Source organism: Mytilus trossulus, chromosome 5, assembly GCF_036588685.1.
Source record: "Mytilus trossulus isolate FHL-02 chromosome 5, PNRI_Mtr1.1.1.hap1, whole genome shotgun sequence".
Classification (NCBI taxonomy): domain Eukaryota; kingdom Metazoa; phylum Mollusca; class Bivalvia; order Mytilida; family Mytilidae; genus Mytilus; species Mytilus trossulus.
Window position 1 is genome coordinate 23,063,463 of NC_086377.1, and position 17,956 is coordinate 23,081,418.

The window sequence follows — 17,956 nt, forward strand, 5'->3', positions numbered from 1 at the left end:
ACATGAGTGTATCACAGGCTGTGGATTACTACCACTTGGGAACATTTGAGCTAGGAGATTTCTTGCTAACCGACTTAAAAGATGAGGATGTTGAACCGGTGCGTTTTACCGCACCTGTTTTAGATGAGGATGTCGAACCAGTGCGTTTTACCGCACCCGTTTTAGATGAGGATGTCGAACCGGTGCGTTTTACCGCACCCGTTTTAGATGAGGATGTCGAACCGGTGCGTTTCAGATGAGGATATAGAAAAGCTGATATCGTCTCAAACAAACGCGAACACGAAAAAGAATACAAAGTGGTCTATTGGTGTTTTTAATGAATGGAGAATCGCAAGATCTAAACATGGCGATAGTATTGCTGACATACATATGCTCGAAGCTGCCGAAATGAACCACTGGCTACAACGTTTCGTGATTGAAGTGCGTAATAAGAAAGGCGAGGAATATCCCCCCCAAGTCACTCTATAGCATAATATGTGGATTATTGCGCTATTGCAAGGACATGAACGTGAATGATAAGAACTTTCTTGACGAAAAAGACTTGAGATTTGTTACTTTCAGACGCGTCCTTGATTCTCGGATGAAAGAATTGTTATCAAAAGGGTTCAGAACAAAAGTTAAAAGAGCTGATCCTCTCAGTCTACAAGATGAAGAAAATTTGTGGCAAAAGGGGGTTTTTGGAATGACGAATTCTGTATCGCTCCAGCATACTGCTTTTTTCTATGCATGCAAACTTTTTGGTTTGCGAGGACGAGATGAACACCGTAATCTAGACTGTTCCCAATTAGAAATTGGGACCGACCAAACTGGAAAGTATGTGCGCTTCATAGGGAGGAGTACAAAAACTTTCAAAGGAGGTTTATCCCATCTTAGTCTGGATAACAAGGATATCAAACATTACTCCGAAGAAGGTAAGACATTTATTTGTAATTTCTAAATGGTTCTTTATGTTATACATTTATATAAGTAAGAATATGCTGTATAATTGCCAATGAGAAAACTCCACCACAGACCAAATAACTTGTATATAGAAGTTAGCAACTGTAGGTCCCCGTTCCATCTCAACAATGAGCAAAACCCAAACCGCATATATAGTCAGCTGAATAGCCATATTTGATTGCATTGTCAGTACTTTTAACAGTATGTTAAATATACTGTTAAATGTGATTTTCAACCCATTGCTAAACAGGATTAAATAGATTGTATCCAGTTTTCACATGTTCTGTGCATGATAAGTTTTATTTGTTAATTTCATGTTGCTTTAATATTTAATATGTAACTATAAGCAAGTAATATTCCTAAGAATATTGTGTATTTGTGTATATTATATTTTAGTTTAATTTTTAATAATTTGCCGTAAATATAAAGTCAAATATTTAATGGACGAGATATTTTCCTCATCTATCTGCAAACTTCATTAACTTTTCTATTACCATTGTAGGTCCTCGATGCATTGCTACACATTTTCAGAAATATTTAGAGGCGCTCGGTAATGATGGCATCTTTTACCGTAAACCACGCAAGGGAAATTCTGAGCAAACTATTAGATATGGAAAGCAGGCTGTTGGCATTAACAAATTGGACCTTTTCATGAAGGAAATTTGTCAGAAAGGTGGTATTCAGGGCAACTTTTCAAATCATTCAGGCAAGCGTACATGTGCGACTCAACTATACCAAGCAGGGATCGAGGAACAGGAGATAAAGGGTAGAACGGGGCACAGATCAAATGCTGTCCGAACCTACAAAACTTCAAATGAAACCATACAGAAAAAGGTTTCAAATGTGCTTAATCCTCCTCTAGATGCCACCGAAACTGCAGAAGTATCCTTTTTCGATGAAAATTCTAGTGATGAACCGACTATTGAAAATACGAGTGTGTTAGCCACACCACCGATGAAACGTCAACGGACCACACCAGAAATGCTTAAAGACGTTACAAATACTAAAGGGGTTGTTCAATTTTCAAATTGCAACTTCAACTTTCACTAACTAAGCTCTGCATTTGAAAAAAATTCATTTCAATATGTAATGATCAATTTTAGGTTTATGTTTCAAAAGTACAAAGAAAATTTGTAAAAAAAAATCGGTTCTATTTTGAAAAAATTAATGCGTAGTCGTTTCATTTTTTTGGTTGTCTGTCTGGCGGAGAAAACCTACACAGATTTAAAGATTTGTATTTTGTTATAAGAATTCTAATAAAATTGACATTTTTGTGTGTGCTTTTTTGTAGGCGTAATCTTTTCCTAAGGAGGCGGAGCTTACTTGTGCAATATTGGTTAAAGTGTTGTTGGTTATTTCATGGCAGTTTTCCCATTGAGTTATATAGGCCCATGTGACCTTTCATGCAATATTATTTGGTTGCTTCAATTTAGAGCATACATTTTGGTACGTGCTTGTCGTCTCTGTGTTATTCCATAAAAAGATCAAAGGAAAAAAGAAGATTCATGTTACAAGTGCACACTCATTGTCACGGATAGACGAGAGCTGACTTAGGAGTTTGTACTTACAGATAATAAATGACTACTTCTTTTAAACAGAATAACAATTTAATATTGTACAAATTTACAAATATAAATAAATGAAATAATAATGTCAATGTTTAATGAACTGTTCCTTCTTTATATTTAGCTTTGGAATCTGAATAACGATACTACGGAATTTTACGTATTTGGTTTTTGATAACTACACAAAACTGGCCCAACATAAGCGGTGTACACATTACGGCTGCCCTATTGTCTATACTCGACTCCAAATATTGTAGGTTGCCAAACTATTGATGAAAAACATGGAAAGTCGTACTGTCAACAGTTTTCACCACCATTTGTAATATATCTCCATACTTTAAAAAATCAAAACTACATACATCTAGCCCGAAACTGGGACCTCAGAAATCCAGTGTGTGTGTCCACGCCATATCGTAAACTAACTTTATACAACACATATCTGGCCACACCTTGACTCGTTAAGATGTTACCTGAGAGTGAAGTCAGCTCATCAAATACAGGTATGACATGTTACTCAACCCGTTCGACAAGTTAACAGGTAAATGCCCAAGTAAATAGTGGACATTACCTAATTAATTAGATGTAAAATGTGGACATGTATTATACACTGAAGTCTGCAGAATATAGCATTTATAAATACTGACGTTATGCAAATCGAAATGGAATTAACAACCAAAATAACAACATATATGTGAGTAACCAAAGTCACCCTGTGACACTCATTACCAATAGAAACTGGGAGGTGTGCAAGATCAAAAATACCCTCCAATAAGAGATTTTGTAAATTTTGCCCAAAATTGAAAATGAGATTCATTTTTTGATTGAATGTCCGCAATATAACAAAATTAGATCTAAATATAAAATTAATGATATTAATTCAAATAATTTGGATAAAATTTTAACAAAATGTTGAATCCTATGTCTGAAAAGGAATTAAAATCTATTTGTTTGTCTATCGAAGAAGCTCTTGATTTGAGAGACCACCATACCGTTTCATCAGATAATAATCTTTTACAGTAGTTCGTGCATATACCTTATATATATTTATCTTATATTGTGTGCTTTAAGTAAATGTAGGAAAATCTAGAATAAATCTGAAATATAAGTTTATGGTGTCATTATCAGTTTAATGTATTTGTATACATATAATTGGCTCATGACTTGTTACATGAATCTTTATTTCATTTATGTGTTGTTTTAATATAATAATTGTCTGTATTTGGATCACGCCTCTATTTTGCTCTTTCCAGTGAAATATTGAATTGAATTGATAAATTGTTTTCCTCTTAAACTTTGACTCATTCAACAGGTATCAGTAATAATTCGTGTATAATACTAGTAGGTGACCCAGAATGGAGAAATTGTTTGCAGAAGTTAAACATTAAAGTAATTGTGATTGATGTGTTTCACACAATAGCAATATGGTAAGTACAGGCAATGCCCTTTTTCAATATTAATGTTTACTTATAATTATACACATGTACATGTTTCTTTGGGCCAAAAAAAGTGGGTGTCCAAAGCAAATCAAAGGCCAAACATATATTTCACCGTTTCTTTATCTTTTTTCAAGGAAATGTATATTGAGTTTTTGTATTATTTAAACTTCAATCCAACTTCTTGATTGTATCATACATTGTTGTAAGCCCTACTATATATAATGATAAAATTGAGAAAGGAAATGGTGAATGTGTCAAAGTGACAACCACCCGACCACAGAGCAGACAACATCCGAATTCAACCAATGGGTCTTCAATGTAGCGAGAATTCCCGCACCCGTAGGTGTCCTTAAGCTGACCCCTAACAATCTGCATACTAGTACAGTGAATATGGACGTCATACCTGAACATATTTGTTAAGTCTTTGAGCACCAGTTTGTGGCAGAGCAACCAAATAATTAAGTTGCACACAACAATAGGCAACATTACCTTTCAACAATAAGCAAAACCAAACGTCATGTATAGTCCCCACCATTGATTAAATGAACACTACAAATCAATGAGAAAAAAATATGTAAAAAATATCAGAACCTGTCAATTCAAACTGTTTAGAAAAGACAAGAGCATTAAAATGTACCTTCAGCCTTTTATATGCCAAAAAACGAGGCATTAAGTTTTACACTTGTCCATCTGTCTGCACATACACAAGTAATTTTTGATTCTGTAACTTTAGTGTGTCTCAAAATGTTCTTGAAACTTATACAAACAAAATTTGGGTGGGGTCACTTACAAATGTACCTTTCTTGAGTAAAGCTACTATAGTAATGGAAAAATTGCAATTTTGTTTTTTTCATAAAAAAAACTCTATAGTATGAGGTATTGGAAAATCAGGATTCATATTAATTTTTAGTCATCTGCTTGAACAGAATATTTGTTTTCAAATTGGGAGTCAGGATATTTCGTTAGGAAAAAAACATAGACCCCCCCTAATGACCCTTTATAATATGAAATGCTAGTTTGGACACGTGCTTTGTATTTTGTAGCTTTATACATTATGTTTAAGGGAAGCTACCTACATGTAGATACTAGTATTTATAGATTTACATATTTTTAATTTTCCAGGGTCAAGGTGAAGGAGGAAGAACAGAAGCCTTTCGAAAGTGGTTTGGTAATATTGGGGAATTGAGATCTCTATTTCCAGAGGCAACAGTACTAGCTTTGAGTGCAACTTGCAGTCAACATCTGCCAAAAGGTTTTTGCAATTAACTGGTGATACCAAAGAAATAAATATGTCGCCCAACAAATCTAAAACCAAACTTGTGTCCTCAAAAATTAAAAAAAAATGGAATCGCGATGGGTACGACATGGTTGGTAGATGCCTTAGAGGAAAAGAAAAGAGAGTTTCCCAGAACTATAATTTACTGTTCGTCAATACATGACATCTCTAAATTGTATAAATGCATAACTACTGAACTTCCCAGTTGCACAAAGTATGTAGATATGTTTCATTCGGAGACACCAGAGAGCAATAAGAACATAATTATACATGCTTTGAAGGATGAAAACAGTGTAATAAGGATAGTTCTATCAACCAGTGCCTTGAGGATGGGGTTTGATGTCAAGATGTGCAACTCTGTCATTGTATTTGGACATCCAAATAACCTTGTGGATTGTTACATGAAATAGGAAGTGAAGGCAGGGATTGCAAACCATCTGTTGAAATTATTCTGTATAACGTTTACTACCAGCAGAAGCAGCAGACCAGAAGTGAAGGATATTTTAAAAACAGGCATTACTGGTGTAACCCCGCCGACTTTGAGGATGAAAAAGTAGTTGAAGAAGTCGTCGAAGTCGAGGAGGTGTATTACGTGGCCCTTACACCTAGGGAAATGTCACAACGACAACGGGAGGAGTATGTTAAGCGACACCCATTCACTTGAATGAACTCCTAATGTACTTGTCGCACGTGATCAGGTGTCAACATTTACTGATGTCAACGGGAAGACTCGCTTGGGGTTAAAACCAATTCTAACTTAAATATGTGACTTTAATTATTTTTTTATATATATCTTATCTGCCTTAGATATATAGATGCTGTCATCTTTTATGAGATAATTGAAAGCTGTACGCTCTGCTAGTGTAAGGTTGTGTTTGAACTGTTTAACCTTTAAACTAGAAATTTCAAGTTTTGTATCAGTTATGTAACCTTCAAGGGCATGTTTCCGTTAGGAGGAATATGCCCTGTTTGTAAGTATAAAGGATGGATTTCTTTAATTGTGTTTGTAGAGTAGTGAAATCTACATCTCAATTTTCTAGCTAGTTCAAGAAAATCCTTCATGATTAGTTTACGTATGTAAGTACTTGAAACTTTAGGGGAAGGAATAAACTTCATCCCTTTTCCCAAAAGGGGATATTCCTCATTTGTCAGTAGTCTACTGGACAAGTTCAACACAAACTTTTTGCAAGATTCTTCTCAAATCTTTCTTGATTTGTATTTTAGTTAACGGCTTTTAAGTTTTTTCCCGTTTTCCTTTGTTCCTATATCTACAGGAACTCTTAAATCTTCTGCAAACCATCCTTACAGTAATAGTAAATTGGTAAGACTGTTTGCAAAAGGAAGAACAGCATATGGCAAGCATGAGCAATGCACAACAAACCATTAACCAATAGACGCTTGGCAGAAGATAGCACTCACTAGACAGGTGAATGAAAAGATTTAATATTCCAATTATAATATAAACACGTGAATCCAATATTGTAATAAATCCAACCTAGAAATTAAAATCCTTAGAAAATTCACTGAACTATAATAACTAAAATCATACACTATACTAGTAGAATTATTGTTTTCAAAAATCCTGCCACTCATTGACAAAAATTTTACCAGGAATTTTCAAAAATCCTGCCAGATATTTCAAAACTGCCAGATATTTAAAGTAATTCTACCAGGAATTTTCTAAAAATCCTTTCCCTAAAATGGACAAAAAATCTTCCAGAAACTTAAAATCCTGTCTAAAGAATAACAAATACTACAAATATTTAAAAAAAAAAAAACGCTACCATAAATCTTTAAAATAACCAAATTAACATGAATACGAATCCTGGTATACTGTTATTTTTTATGCAGATGAAAAGAAAACATATTTTGTAACAAAACACACACATCCATGGGCATATAATTTCCAAAATTAAATTGGTTATTATGCAATTATGAAAATAGTTCTTATTTTTTCACTTGGTTGGTGTCTCAATCTGCATCTGTGTTTTTATTTACTTTCTTGAATAGGCAATTGTCTCTGTAACATCATCATTCATGCCTGATTCCGTGGCTGTCTTTAGCTGATGCTTTTTACAATTAGCTTCAGAATATGCTGAGAAATAAAAACATAAATGTTCGAAGAAACAATCTATCTTCTTATTTACACATATATCTTATAAGATACTCATATTATTAATCATTATTTCCTTTAAAAGTTGTATTGGCAAACTATATTCCTTTGTATTAATTTGTAATGGAACATACTAGAAACACATATTTTGTAACAAAACACACACATCCATGGGCATATAATTTCCAAAATTAAATTGATTATTATGCAATTATGAAAATATTTCTTTTTTTTTCACTTAGATGGTGTCTCAATCTGCATCTGTTTTTTTTTAATTTACTTTCTTGAATAGGCAATTGTCTGATTCCGTGGCTGGCTTAGCTGATGCCTTTTACAGTAAGCTTCAGAATATGCTGAGAAATAAAAACATATAAATGTTCGAATTGTTCAACAAAAATATATTGTTGAAATTTAAATTGTATAATAAAGAACAGGGTATTTACTTACATTATTTATAAAAAATATAAAAATAAATAATAAGTAAATTAAAAAAAATCTGCCAGGACAGTTTAATTTTATGAAAAAAATGGCTGAAATTGCAGAGAAATTTTGAAATATTTCAATTATAAGTAAAACAAAAGTTACAGATAAAAACGTATCGAAAATAACTGTCCTGGTTTTATCTGTCCTGTTAATAGACCTTCCCGGAAAAAGTTCATGTTAACCGACACATGTAATACAATAATGTATTATATATGTCTCTGATGTTTACAATATTTAATACAAAACTATTAATCAACGCAAACAATTAATGCTTTAATTAAGCATTTTTTACTGTTAATACATAAATATTGGTGTCTTCGTCGAGGTCCGCGTTCATGGATTGTAAACACTGTTCAGTTCGGTTAACATAAGAATTTGAAAAATATACGTATCCGTCCGATCCGTGCATAAATTTGATTGACTGATTGATCGATGATCGTTGTTACGGTAACTCTCACATAGGTTATTTGACTTATCCGACGGATCCTATGGGTCACCGATCACCGATCATTCATCGATCAGTCAAACATCCGTCACCGATCAGTCAAGTGCACGTCAAACAGTAACGCCTAAGGTTGCAAGTACGCTACTACTGTACAATCTCCAACAATGAGAAAAACTCATACCGTAAAGAGAATTTCATAGATTTACAAGTAAGTTTTGTTTTTGCGTTGAATCATTTTCTTCTACATGTATTGTCTTAATAGCAAATATGGGTAGTGGTTAAAATGCTAATGAGACAGCTATTATGACCACCAGATATCATTGTTTTCATACCGGTAGATTGATTACTTTAACATGTTTTTACTGAAAAATTATTTTGCTTGGAAAAAGTATGGTCATCAAGAGAGTTGACATGTTACTATGTACATTTACCATGATGTTTCTTGATGTTCTTGCAATACACACAGTACATTGACTATTCAATTTTTGTGAACTATTCGTAGGATGGGAGTCCTTGAATATGCGTATATAATCAATAATTATAAATAGTCTATTTATGATAAAAAGGAAAATTTCTTTTATGTCTTAAAATAGCATTTCATGGCGAGGAACAGAAAATATATTGTAAACAGTAGACAATACATATAGGTGAACTAGGTACAAGAGAACTCTCAATCTTAAATACTACAAACCACTTCTGTACTATGGAAGATAGTGATATAACTGGACTAGAACTACTAGATTGAGTGTTTAGTCTTAGAGACATGCTTTGTTTATTAGTTGTTAGTGGCTTAGAACTAGCTGTCAGATAACTGCGAGTACTCTCAGATCTGTTCATTGTGTCTTTTTGTGTCGGGATGTATAAGTACCGGGCCACGTCCACTTGTATGTTTTTGTCTATCTGATGAGTTGAGCCTTTTGAACTGATTGGCGAGCCTGCAACTTTTGTTGCGGAAAGCTCGACATAGGGATAGTGATTCGGCGGCGGCGGCGTTAGCTCACTTCTTAAAAGCTTTATATTTTAGAAGCTGGAAAACCTGGATGCTTCATACTTTGTATATAGATGCCTCATGTTACGAAGTTTCCGTCAGTCACATGTCCAATGTCCTTGACCTCATTTTCATGGTTCAGTGACCACTTGAAAAAAAAGTTCAGATTTTTTGTAATGTTGAATTCTCTCATATTATAAGTAATAGGATTATTATATTTGGTATGTGCGTACCTTGTAAGGTCCTCATACCCGTCAGACAGTGTTCACTTGACCTCGACCTCATTTCATGGATCAGTGAACAAGGTTAAGTTTTGGTGGTCAAGTCCATATCTCAGATACTATAAGCAATAGGGCTAGTATATTCGGCGTATGGAAGGACTGTAAGGTGTACATGTCCAACTGGCAGGTGTCACCTGACCTTGACCTCATATTCATGGGTCAGTGGTTATAGTTAAGTTTTTGTGTTTTGGTCTGTTTCTCTTATACTTTATGCAATAGGTCTACTATATTTGTTGTATGGAATGCTTGTAAGGTGTACATATCTAGCGGGAAGATGTCATTTGACCTTGACCTCATTTTCATGGTTCAGTGGTTAAAGTTAAGTTTTTGTGTTTTGGTCTGTTTTTATTATACTTTATGCAATAGGTCTACTATATTTGTTGTATGGAATGATTGTAAGGTGTATATGTCTAGCGGGCAGCGGTCATTTGACCGTGACCTTATTTTCATGCTTCAGTGGTTATAGTTAAGTTTTTGAGTTTGGGTCTTTTAATCTAATATTATATGCCGAAGGTCAACTATATTTGGTGTATGGAAATATTTTATGATCTATATGACAGTCCCGCACGTTTTATTTGACCATGACCTTAATTTCACGGTTCATTGCACAGTGTTAAGTTTTTGTGTTTTGGTCTATTTTTCTTAAACTATAAGTAATAGGTCAACTATATTTAATGTGTGAAAGCATTGTTAGCTGTGCATGTCTGCCTGGCATGGTTCATCTGACCTTGACCTCATTTTCATGGTTCATTGGTCTTTGTTTAGCTATCTTGGTTAATTTTAAGTTTATGTGACAGTTGTAATAAAGCTTTATACTTACGACTATCAACATAATATCAATGATTAGTTAAGAAGGCGAGACATTTCAGTGTGTGCACTCTTGTTACAATTCGTTCTTGTGTTGTACTGTTATACCACTGTCCCAGGTTAGGGGGAGGGTTGGGATCCCGCTAACATGTTTAACCCTGCCACATTATTTATGTATGTGCCTGTCCCAAGTCAGGAGCCTGTAATTCAGTGTTTGTCGTTTGTTTATGTGTTACATATTTGTTTTTCGTTCATTTTTTACATTAATGAGGCCGTTAGTTTTCTCGTTTGAATTGTTTTACATTGTCTTATCGGGGCCTTTTATAGCTGACTATGCGGTATGGGCTTTGTTCATTGTTGAAGGCCGTACGGTGACCTATAGTTGTTAATGTTAGTGTCATTTTGGTCTTTTGTGGATAGTTGTCTCATTGGCAACCATAACACATCTTCTTTTTTTATAGAAATACACACAACCTGTTACTAACTGCCTTTACAGCGATTTCGCGCTTTGAATGCAATTAACTGGTGATACTAAAGAAATAAATATGTCGCCCAACAACTCTTGCATCAAACTTGTGTCCTCAAAAATTAAAAATTAAATCGAGATGGGTATGACTTGGTTGGTAGATGCCTTAGAGGAAAAGAAAGGAATTTCCTAGAACTACACTCTACTGAACTTCCCAATTGCACAAAGTATGTAGAGATTTTTCATTCGGAGACACCAGAGAGCAATAAGAACATAATTATAAATGCTTTGAAGGATGAAAACAGTGTAATAAGGATAGTTCTATCAACCAGTGCCTTGAGGATGGGGTTTGATGTCAAGATGTGAAACTCTGTCATTTTATTTGGACCTTTTTTTATCAAGAAATTCTGATATAACTCAGCTACCTGCATTTGATGGAACCACTGTTTTTAATGAGTATGTGTCACCTAGGGAGGTCATTTAACCCAAATCGTCAGAAATAACAGGATTGACTTTTGATTTTTCTTGTGATCAGATGTACCATCATGGTAAACCAGTTAAAAGCAGAGATATTCAGATTGTACTCCTGGAATTTATTGAGTTTATTAGCAAAAAGAAGAAACCCATTCTTTTCGGTCATAACATTGCTTCGTTTGACATAACCATATTTATGAACAAACTACGTCAGCACAGTCTTCTTTCGGAATTCATGTTACATATTGATGGGTGCATTGATACTATAAGATTGGCAAGAAGGAAATTCAAAACTACAGACATAGGAAATCATTAACAACAAACATTGGTCACAAAATTACTTACATTGTAGAATTTGATGCTCACAATGCATTTACTGATGTCACAAGTCTATTTCAACTTCTTGAGCACTTTGAATATTCAGAAAAGGATGTTTTTTCCATTCAATTCAGCTTTGCTAACAGATTCTTACATTCCATTGATAAGGGCCTCGCGCATCACCAAGCTAACAGCTAGACGATTAGCACATAGTGGACTTTGTCTGAAACATCTACAGTTAGCATTTAACAGAGACAGTGAAAATGGCCTCATATCTATTTTGTCACATCTTTTACTATTTTTTTTACATGAACTGAGGAATAACTTGTGATAGATGTAATACCACTAAATCATAGAATGTTGCGTAGGAAAATGTTATTGGTTAATATCCAGTGATGGTTAGTTTCTTACATGCAATATATAATGTACAGCGTCATCTTTTTCTATAGTACTAGTGCTGGACAGGATACAACCTTACTCAATGCAAAATATTGAAAAAGAAGATGTGATATGATTGACAATGACACAACTTTCCACAAGAGAACAAAATGACACACAAAATTAACAACTTTATGTCACTGTTCCGCTTTCAAAAATGAGCAAAACCCATACCACATAGTCAGCTATAAAAAGGCCCCGAAATGTCAATGTTAAGCAATTCAATGGGGAAAACTAACGGTCTAGTTTATGTTAAAAAAATGATCGAGAAACCAATATGTACATGTAACACGTAAACAAACGTAAACCACTGAATTGCAGGCTCCTGGGTTAAAACATTAATATACAGAATGTGTTAAAGAAAGTATATTTTATTTGAAAAAAAAAAATTCTGTACAATTCTTTGAAAAGTGCAAATTTATAAAGGACTGTTTAGGAAAATCAATGGTGGTACCGGTATTACATCTATAGGTTAACAGATTGTATTGGCACAGCCATTTTATGAACATAACATGGTATTCAAAATTGAGATTATGGCTAATCGGGTCCATATGAGAGCAGGTTTTTTTTTTTTTTATTATTAGAACTCACAGTTATTATGTACTTTGTGTTAGGAGTACCACAGATTTTCAACTGGAATTTGCTTTGTTTGTAATTATGTTTACATGTATTGCTTTATTGATATGCAAAGAAACTATTAAACTGTGGTTCTTTGTCCCAAACCTGTGTTTGTTCAGTTTATACTTCTAACTAAGAACCAGTTAACATATCTTGGGCCCCTTCCTGATCTCTGATTAGTGTAAAACAGATGCTTCATTAGCACTGTATCTTTTCAGCGTTTGGCTAGGGCCCCAAAAGGGAAAGCATCTAAGTATTCGCAACATAGTCCCTTTTTAGAATAAGGAGCAATATATAGGGAGGATTGGGGGGACTAGTAATGTAGATTAATTCTGTATCTTGAAAAAGGCAACCATTGTTGCCTATGGAGAAGTTAATTGTTTATTACATTCAATCTATAGAAGTGAGAACCAATAGTCATGAGTTGTCTGTTGTAATGTTGTCACTTTTTGGTCTGTCTGAAAACTATTTCCTAATTGCTGGTACTTGTAACATTTAAGGTCCAATATTTTTTCTTACAGAAAATACTTGGCAGAATTAATGACTTCATTATTCGTAATTGGCCAATACAACACCCTGACAGTGATAAGTTGAAAAGTGTAGTTACTTTTTGGGTCCAATACCTTCATCCTGTTATCAATACTTTGAATTTTACAAGTGTGGGGTAGTCATAGCATTATCATGTGTGCAAAGTTTTTGTCACTTTTAAGACCAAACAAAAAATTGTTTATATGGTAATCATTTTCACCTTGAAGTCTTTGTTCAAGGTCAACAATACTATGGTCACTATGGTGCATGACACATCTTCATGAATTGATTTACCTTCATACATAATGCCAAAAGCAGCAGTTAAGCCTACATCAAAAGACAAAAGTTTCAGTTCTAGAAAACAAAGAATCATTAAATTGACCTTTCATGGTTGGTTATCTCCCTTATTTACCAAGAAAGTGGTCATAATACTTTCATATTTTGCTGAGGACACCCTTATCTTGCAAAATGATAAATATTGTAGAAATCAATTGGGGGAATTTTATTTAACAAAACATCCTTACATCTAAATTTGGCACACTGTATAACAAAATATCACTTAAATCTAGATAAAGAATCAGAACAAATAGTCATTATACAATATTTATATACCCGACAAATTTACAGAGCTATGGACAGTCAGTACTTAAATATATCTTGATTTTTGCTTCCCACTAAACTCAAGTTTTTATTTTATTTCTAACAGGACTTTGATCCATGACTGCTAACACTGCCCATATTATTGTCAGTTTGACGGCTTTCAGTACTTTCGATGCTGTAAAAATAAGAATTTGTATCAGTTCGGTCATCTATTAATCTTTAATTTCAAAGAAATTCAATGAAAAAAATAACTAAAAATCAACAATTTTAATTTAATTTAATGAAATTTTGATTTAATGAAATATTAATTTAAGTGATTTTTTTAGTGACTTTCATTATGTAAAAAAATAAAATGAAACGGCTGATCAGCAAAACAATGAAACAGATAGACAAAACAAAATGATGCAAATACTAATAGCGCAATAACTGGTAGCTCACACTAACCCTATACCCTAGAAATTATGCAGGAGTGACTTTTACAAGAAAGCCGAATCAATTGGAAAGAAATAATAAAATGACAATTATATACATTTACCACTAAAATGAATAAATCATAAGTTTCTCCATTCTTCTTTATAAAATTAATGTTTCTATAATATTGATACCTGAAATAAGGGAGACAATTGTTTATTACTGGAGTATTTTTTCATGTGCATTTGTTTGAGTACTTTGTAAGTGGTATTGAACACAATAAAGATATTTTAGACAAAAGACTTGTAGCAATGTAGCATAGGTCTACAGCAAAAACAAACAAGAATCATGTGTTGTATGAGTTCCCAAATGAAGATAGTTCTATTCGAATTGTGTTTGCAACAGTTGCATTTGGCATGGGCGTTGATATAAGTACCTGACATTGAAACAGTAATTCATTGAACAATTTTCACTAGAAAGTAAAAAAAAATCGGTAAATTCGCTTTTACGATTGATTGATTGTTGGTTGCTTAACGTCCAGTGGCAAATATTTCATGCATATTCAGGACGAGAACAAGTTCACAATAAATACAATAGGTAGGTTGATACAATAGAGGCTACCTGGGATGATGGTCGGAGAAATTTGGACTGCCACCGGAAAATAAGGGTATATTGGATGGGGACAGAAATTTAGCCTTGCAACCGGCCACCTACGGACCCTCAGAGAGTTGTTGCAAGGGTTTTTAACGTGCAAAGAGCGTGGCACTCTCTTTACACGAGGCATCGGATTTAACGTCCCCCTTCTGACCGGACGTGACTGCGAACTTGATAAATCCCGCACAGCCAAACGGACGCCCCACTTCGCTTTTACGAAAGATCGAGTCGGGTCCATTCCAGCTTTGGGTTATTGATTAATTGTTAAATGTAGCATGACTGCGTCCTGGCCTTATTTTTTGGATGGCAACACGACGGGTGCCACATGTGAAGCAGGATATGCTTAACCTTCCGGATCACTTGAGATCACTCCTAGTTTTTGATGGGGTTCGTGTTTATTCTTTAATTTTATATGTTGTGTCATGTTTATTATTGTTTTTTGTTGTCTTTTTCATTTTTAGCCATGACGTTGCCAGTTTAATTTAGATTGATGAGTTTGACGGTCCCTTTGGTATCTTTCGTCCCTTTTATATAGACAATAGCTTTTACTGATTGTCATTTAGAGAACATGTGTGCTTATACAGTCATATAGATTTAACATTTGGGTTGTCGTAATTTTTTTTTTCAAGTAACTTACTAGAAAAAGTATGATTTTAAAAATGGTAATTTAAGATTTAAATTTTAGTTTCTACGATAAACAATTCCTGCCTACGCCAGGTGGGATATTTATTGAATACAAATTGGGATAACAGAGAGAGTTATTTTTAAAAATTGCTAAGAGAACGGAGATATTTTAGAAGATTGGTTAGCCAATCAGATAGGAGATATAAGTAAAGTATTAATAGCTCGTTTTAAGCTGCCAGTTCATCGTAGCAGTTTTTTTTATTTTGTTTCCACCTGCCCTCACCTTTACCTTTTATAAATGTATTCATATATATATGAATTAAATATTTGGGCTACTTACTATTGGTCATGTTAATTTCGGGGATATTATTTTTTACCCCGTAGTCAATTATACATCAGTATAGTAAATATTCTTTAAGAATTATCAGTTCCAATTATTATTTTATAAGTAAGCAGGGGATTATTTTGCATATCGTGCTGCTGGTAACCACCGCAGCCGAAACAATGTTGCAGGTATCCACCGCATCCTATAGTTAATAGGTTATTGTTAGAATAATGTTTCAAATTATTGTTTAGATTGGGTAGATTTTTTATAAAGTGAGTAGCCCCCGAGAAAGCGAAAACATAAGATTCATTTATTGATTATATTGTTACATTTTTTAGTAGTCTAGATAATAAATATATATACCACTATGCTATATTATGATGTTTGTTGTTTTGTCGTCTTAGATATGCGAGGTTTAGAAGGGATCGGAACTACTTTACACAATAGCTTTTACTGATTGTCATTTAGAGAACATGTGTGCTATACAGTCATATAGATTTAACATTTGGGTTGTCGTAATTTGTCTTTGGTTAGTCGTTTTTTCAAGTCACTTATCATTAGTATGATTGTATAAATGAAGCATTAACTTTTAAATATTTTTCTTTTGTTGCAATCATCCAGATTTTATCAGGATGCTTTCCTGAAACTCGTCAGTCTGTGCTACCCTCCCTTATGATAAATTAGAAAAATGTATAACATACATTGACAACAAAAATTTCGGGCAAAATCTTCATATAACGAAAAGTATTCAAAGCACTTAACCAGTTTTGTTTGAATTAATATGTGCAGTACCTGACCTTCCACAATTTAAGAGGAACATAATAAGTGCAGTATTTGATATAACCACTAAAACTTTATAATTGATGAACATGAAACATCTGAAATCACACAGGATGCTCTGGCGTATTTTTCAAATTTACCAAAGATAAGATGCAGGGGATTATATGTTATGGACAAGAAAATGGATGAAAAAGTTTGTACAAAGAAAGGAAGTCGTCAACCATCTCTCCTTCCTGGTATATTTACAGTGTTCTGTCCACATGGTATGTTTAATATAAATAATTATTTAAGATAAAACTACATAAAGATAAAAAGAGTTGCAGATTACTGTATCTGTTGAAATCAATATTATTATTATTACTGGGAATGTTCAATATTTATTCGATGGATGGGTTGGCGCAAAATGAGATGTGCAAGCATTTTTTGGTGTAAATACTTGGATGGGTGATAACCTTTTTTACAGTAGAACATTTTGCTATCAATTTTGTTGGTGTATTGGAAATTTCGTTTGCAGTCTCATAATAATTCAGAAAAATAACAATTTATTATGATTTTATATAAGCTTACATATACTTTAGGCGTGGTTTATTCGTGTAAAGAAGCTCGAGTCTGCATTTGCTACTCTTATTTGTTTTTCATTATTTAGAAGAGATTCACGTTGCAGAACTCCACTTTGTTTTTTCTGTTGAAGGACGCTTTTTATAATGTGAAGAAAATATTTTCTTTAATTGTGTGCTATACCATACCAGTACTATTCTTTTATTCTACGATTTAGACTTTTATATTTATGTCATCTAGATTGGAACTTTAAGCTTTGATTTAGTTTCCTTCCTTGGATTTTAGTAACTTTGGATATTTGTATTTCTTTTTCACACGTGAGTGGTAACTTGTTATTGTAATATTATAATCAAGTTTTATTATTAACATTATCATGATTATGGCTACCTGAAAGTCGAAGAGGCAATCGAAAAGAAAAATGCCTTTCGAACGCCCGCCTGTAGACTGTAGGGAGGACCCATCCACGTGGAGTAAGACAAAACTCATCCAAGAATTAGAGGGGATGGATATAGAAGTTTCTGCCAATTTAGCAAGCCAATCATCTTACATTTATTCAACAGTAATATCAAATCCAAACGAAAGGAGGCAACCGTAATTGAAAATGAAGCAGACGTAAATTTAGATACTAGTATCGAAAATCAATAATCTCTTCCCGGAGCAACGCCCAATCACCAACCAAGATCAATGACAAATTCCGATGAGCAACATGTGTACTGCGTTCGTTTTTATGTGACAATGCTTTAAGGGTTTATAATGTACTATTACTCAACTTCTTTTTAGGAATCCCGGAGAAAAGCAGCAATACACAATCAAGACGGATTTACCCTTC

At 33.8% G+C, this 17,956-nt stretch overlaps 1 protein-coding gene across 1 annotated transcript; it reads left to right on the forward strand.

The window, feature by feature from the left end:
* The first annotated feature begins 252 nt into the window (after positions 1–252).
* On the forward strand, positions 253–5,880 carry LOC134717755 (uncharacterized). The gene is made up of 4 exons (XM_063580249.1): positions 253–911; positions 1,442–1,950; positions 5,063–5,149; positions 5,689–5,880. The coding sequence occupies exons 1-4, from the start codon at positions 503–505 to the stop codon at positions 5,878–5,880; spliced, it is 1,197 nt and encodes a 398-aa protein (XP_063436319.1). The 5' UTR covers positions 253–502.
* The last annotated feature ends 12,076 nt before the right edge of the window (positions 5,881–17,956 follow it).

What these genes read in the sequence shown, in the direction of transcription:
- LOC134717755 (XM_063580249.1), top strand. Translation starts at nt 503, where the DNA reads ATGAACGTGAATGATAAGAACTTTCTTGACGAAAAAGACTTGAGATTT. An exon ending in ACGTTACAAATACTAAAGGG is followed by an intron (nt 1,951 to 5,062) that starts GTTGTTCAATTT and finishes TTAATTTTCCAG; the next exon opens with GGTCAAGGTGAAGGAGGAAG. An exon ending in CTCTATTTCCAGAGGCAACA is followed by an intron (nt 5,150 to 5,688) that starts GTACTAGCTTTG and finishes GTTTACTACCAG; the next exon opens with CAGAAGCAGCAGACCAGAAG.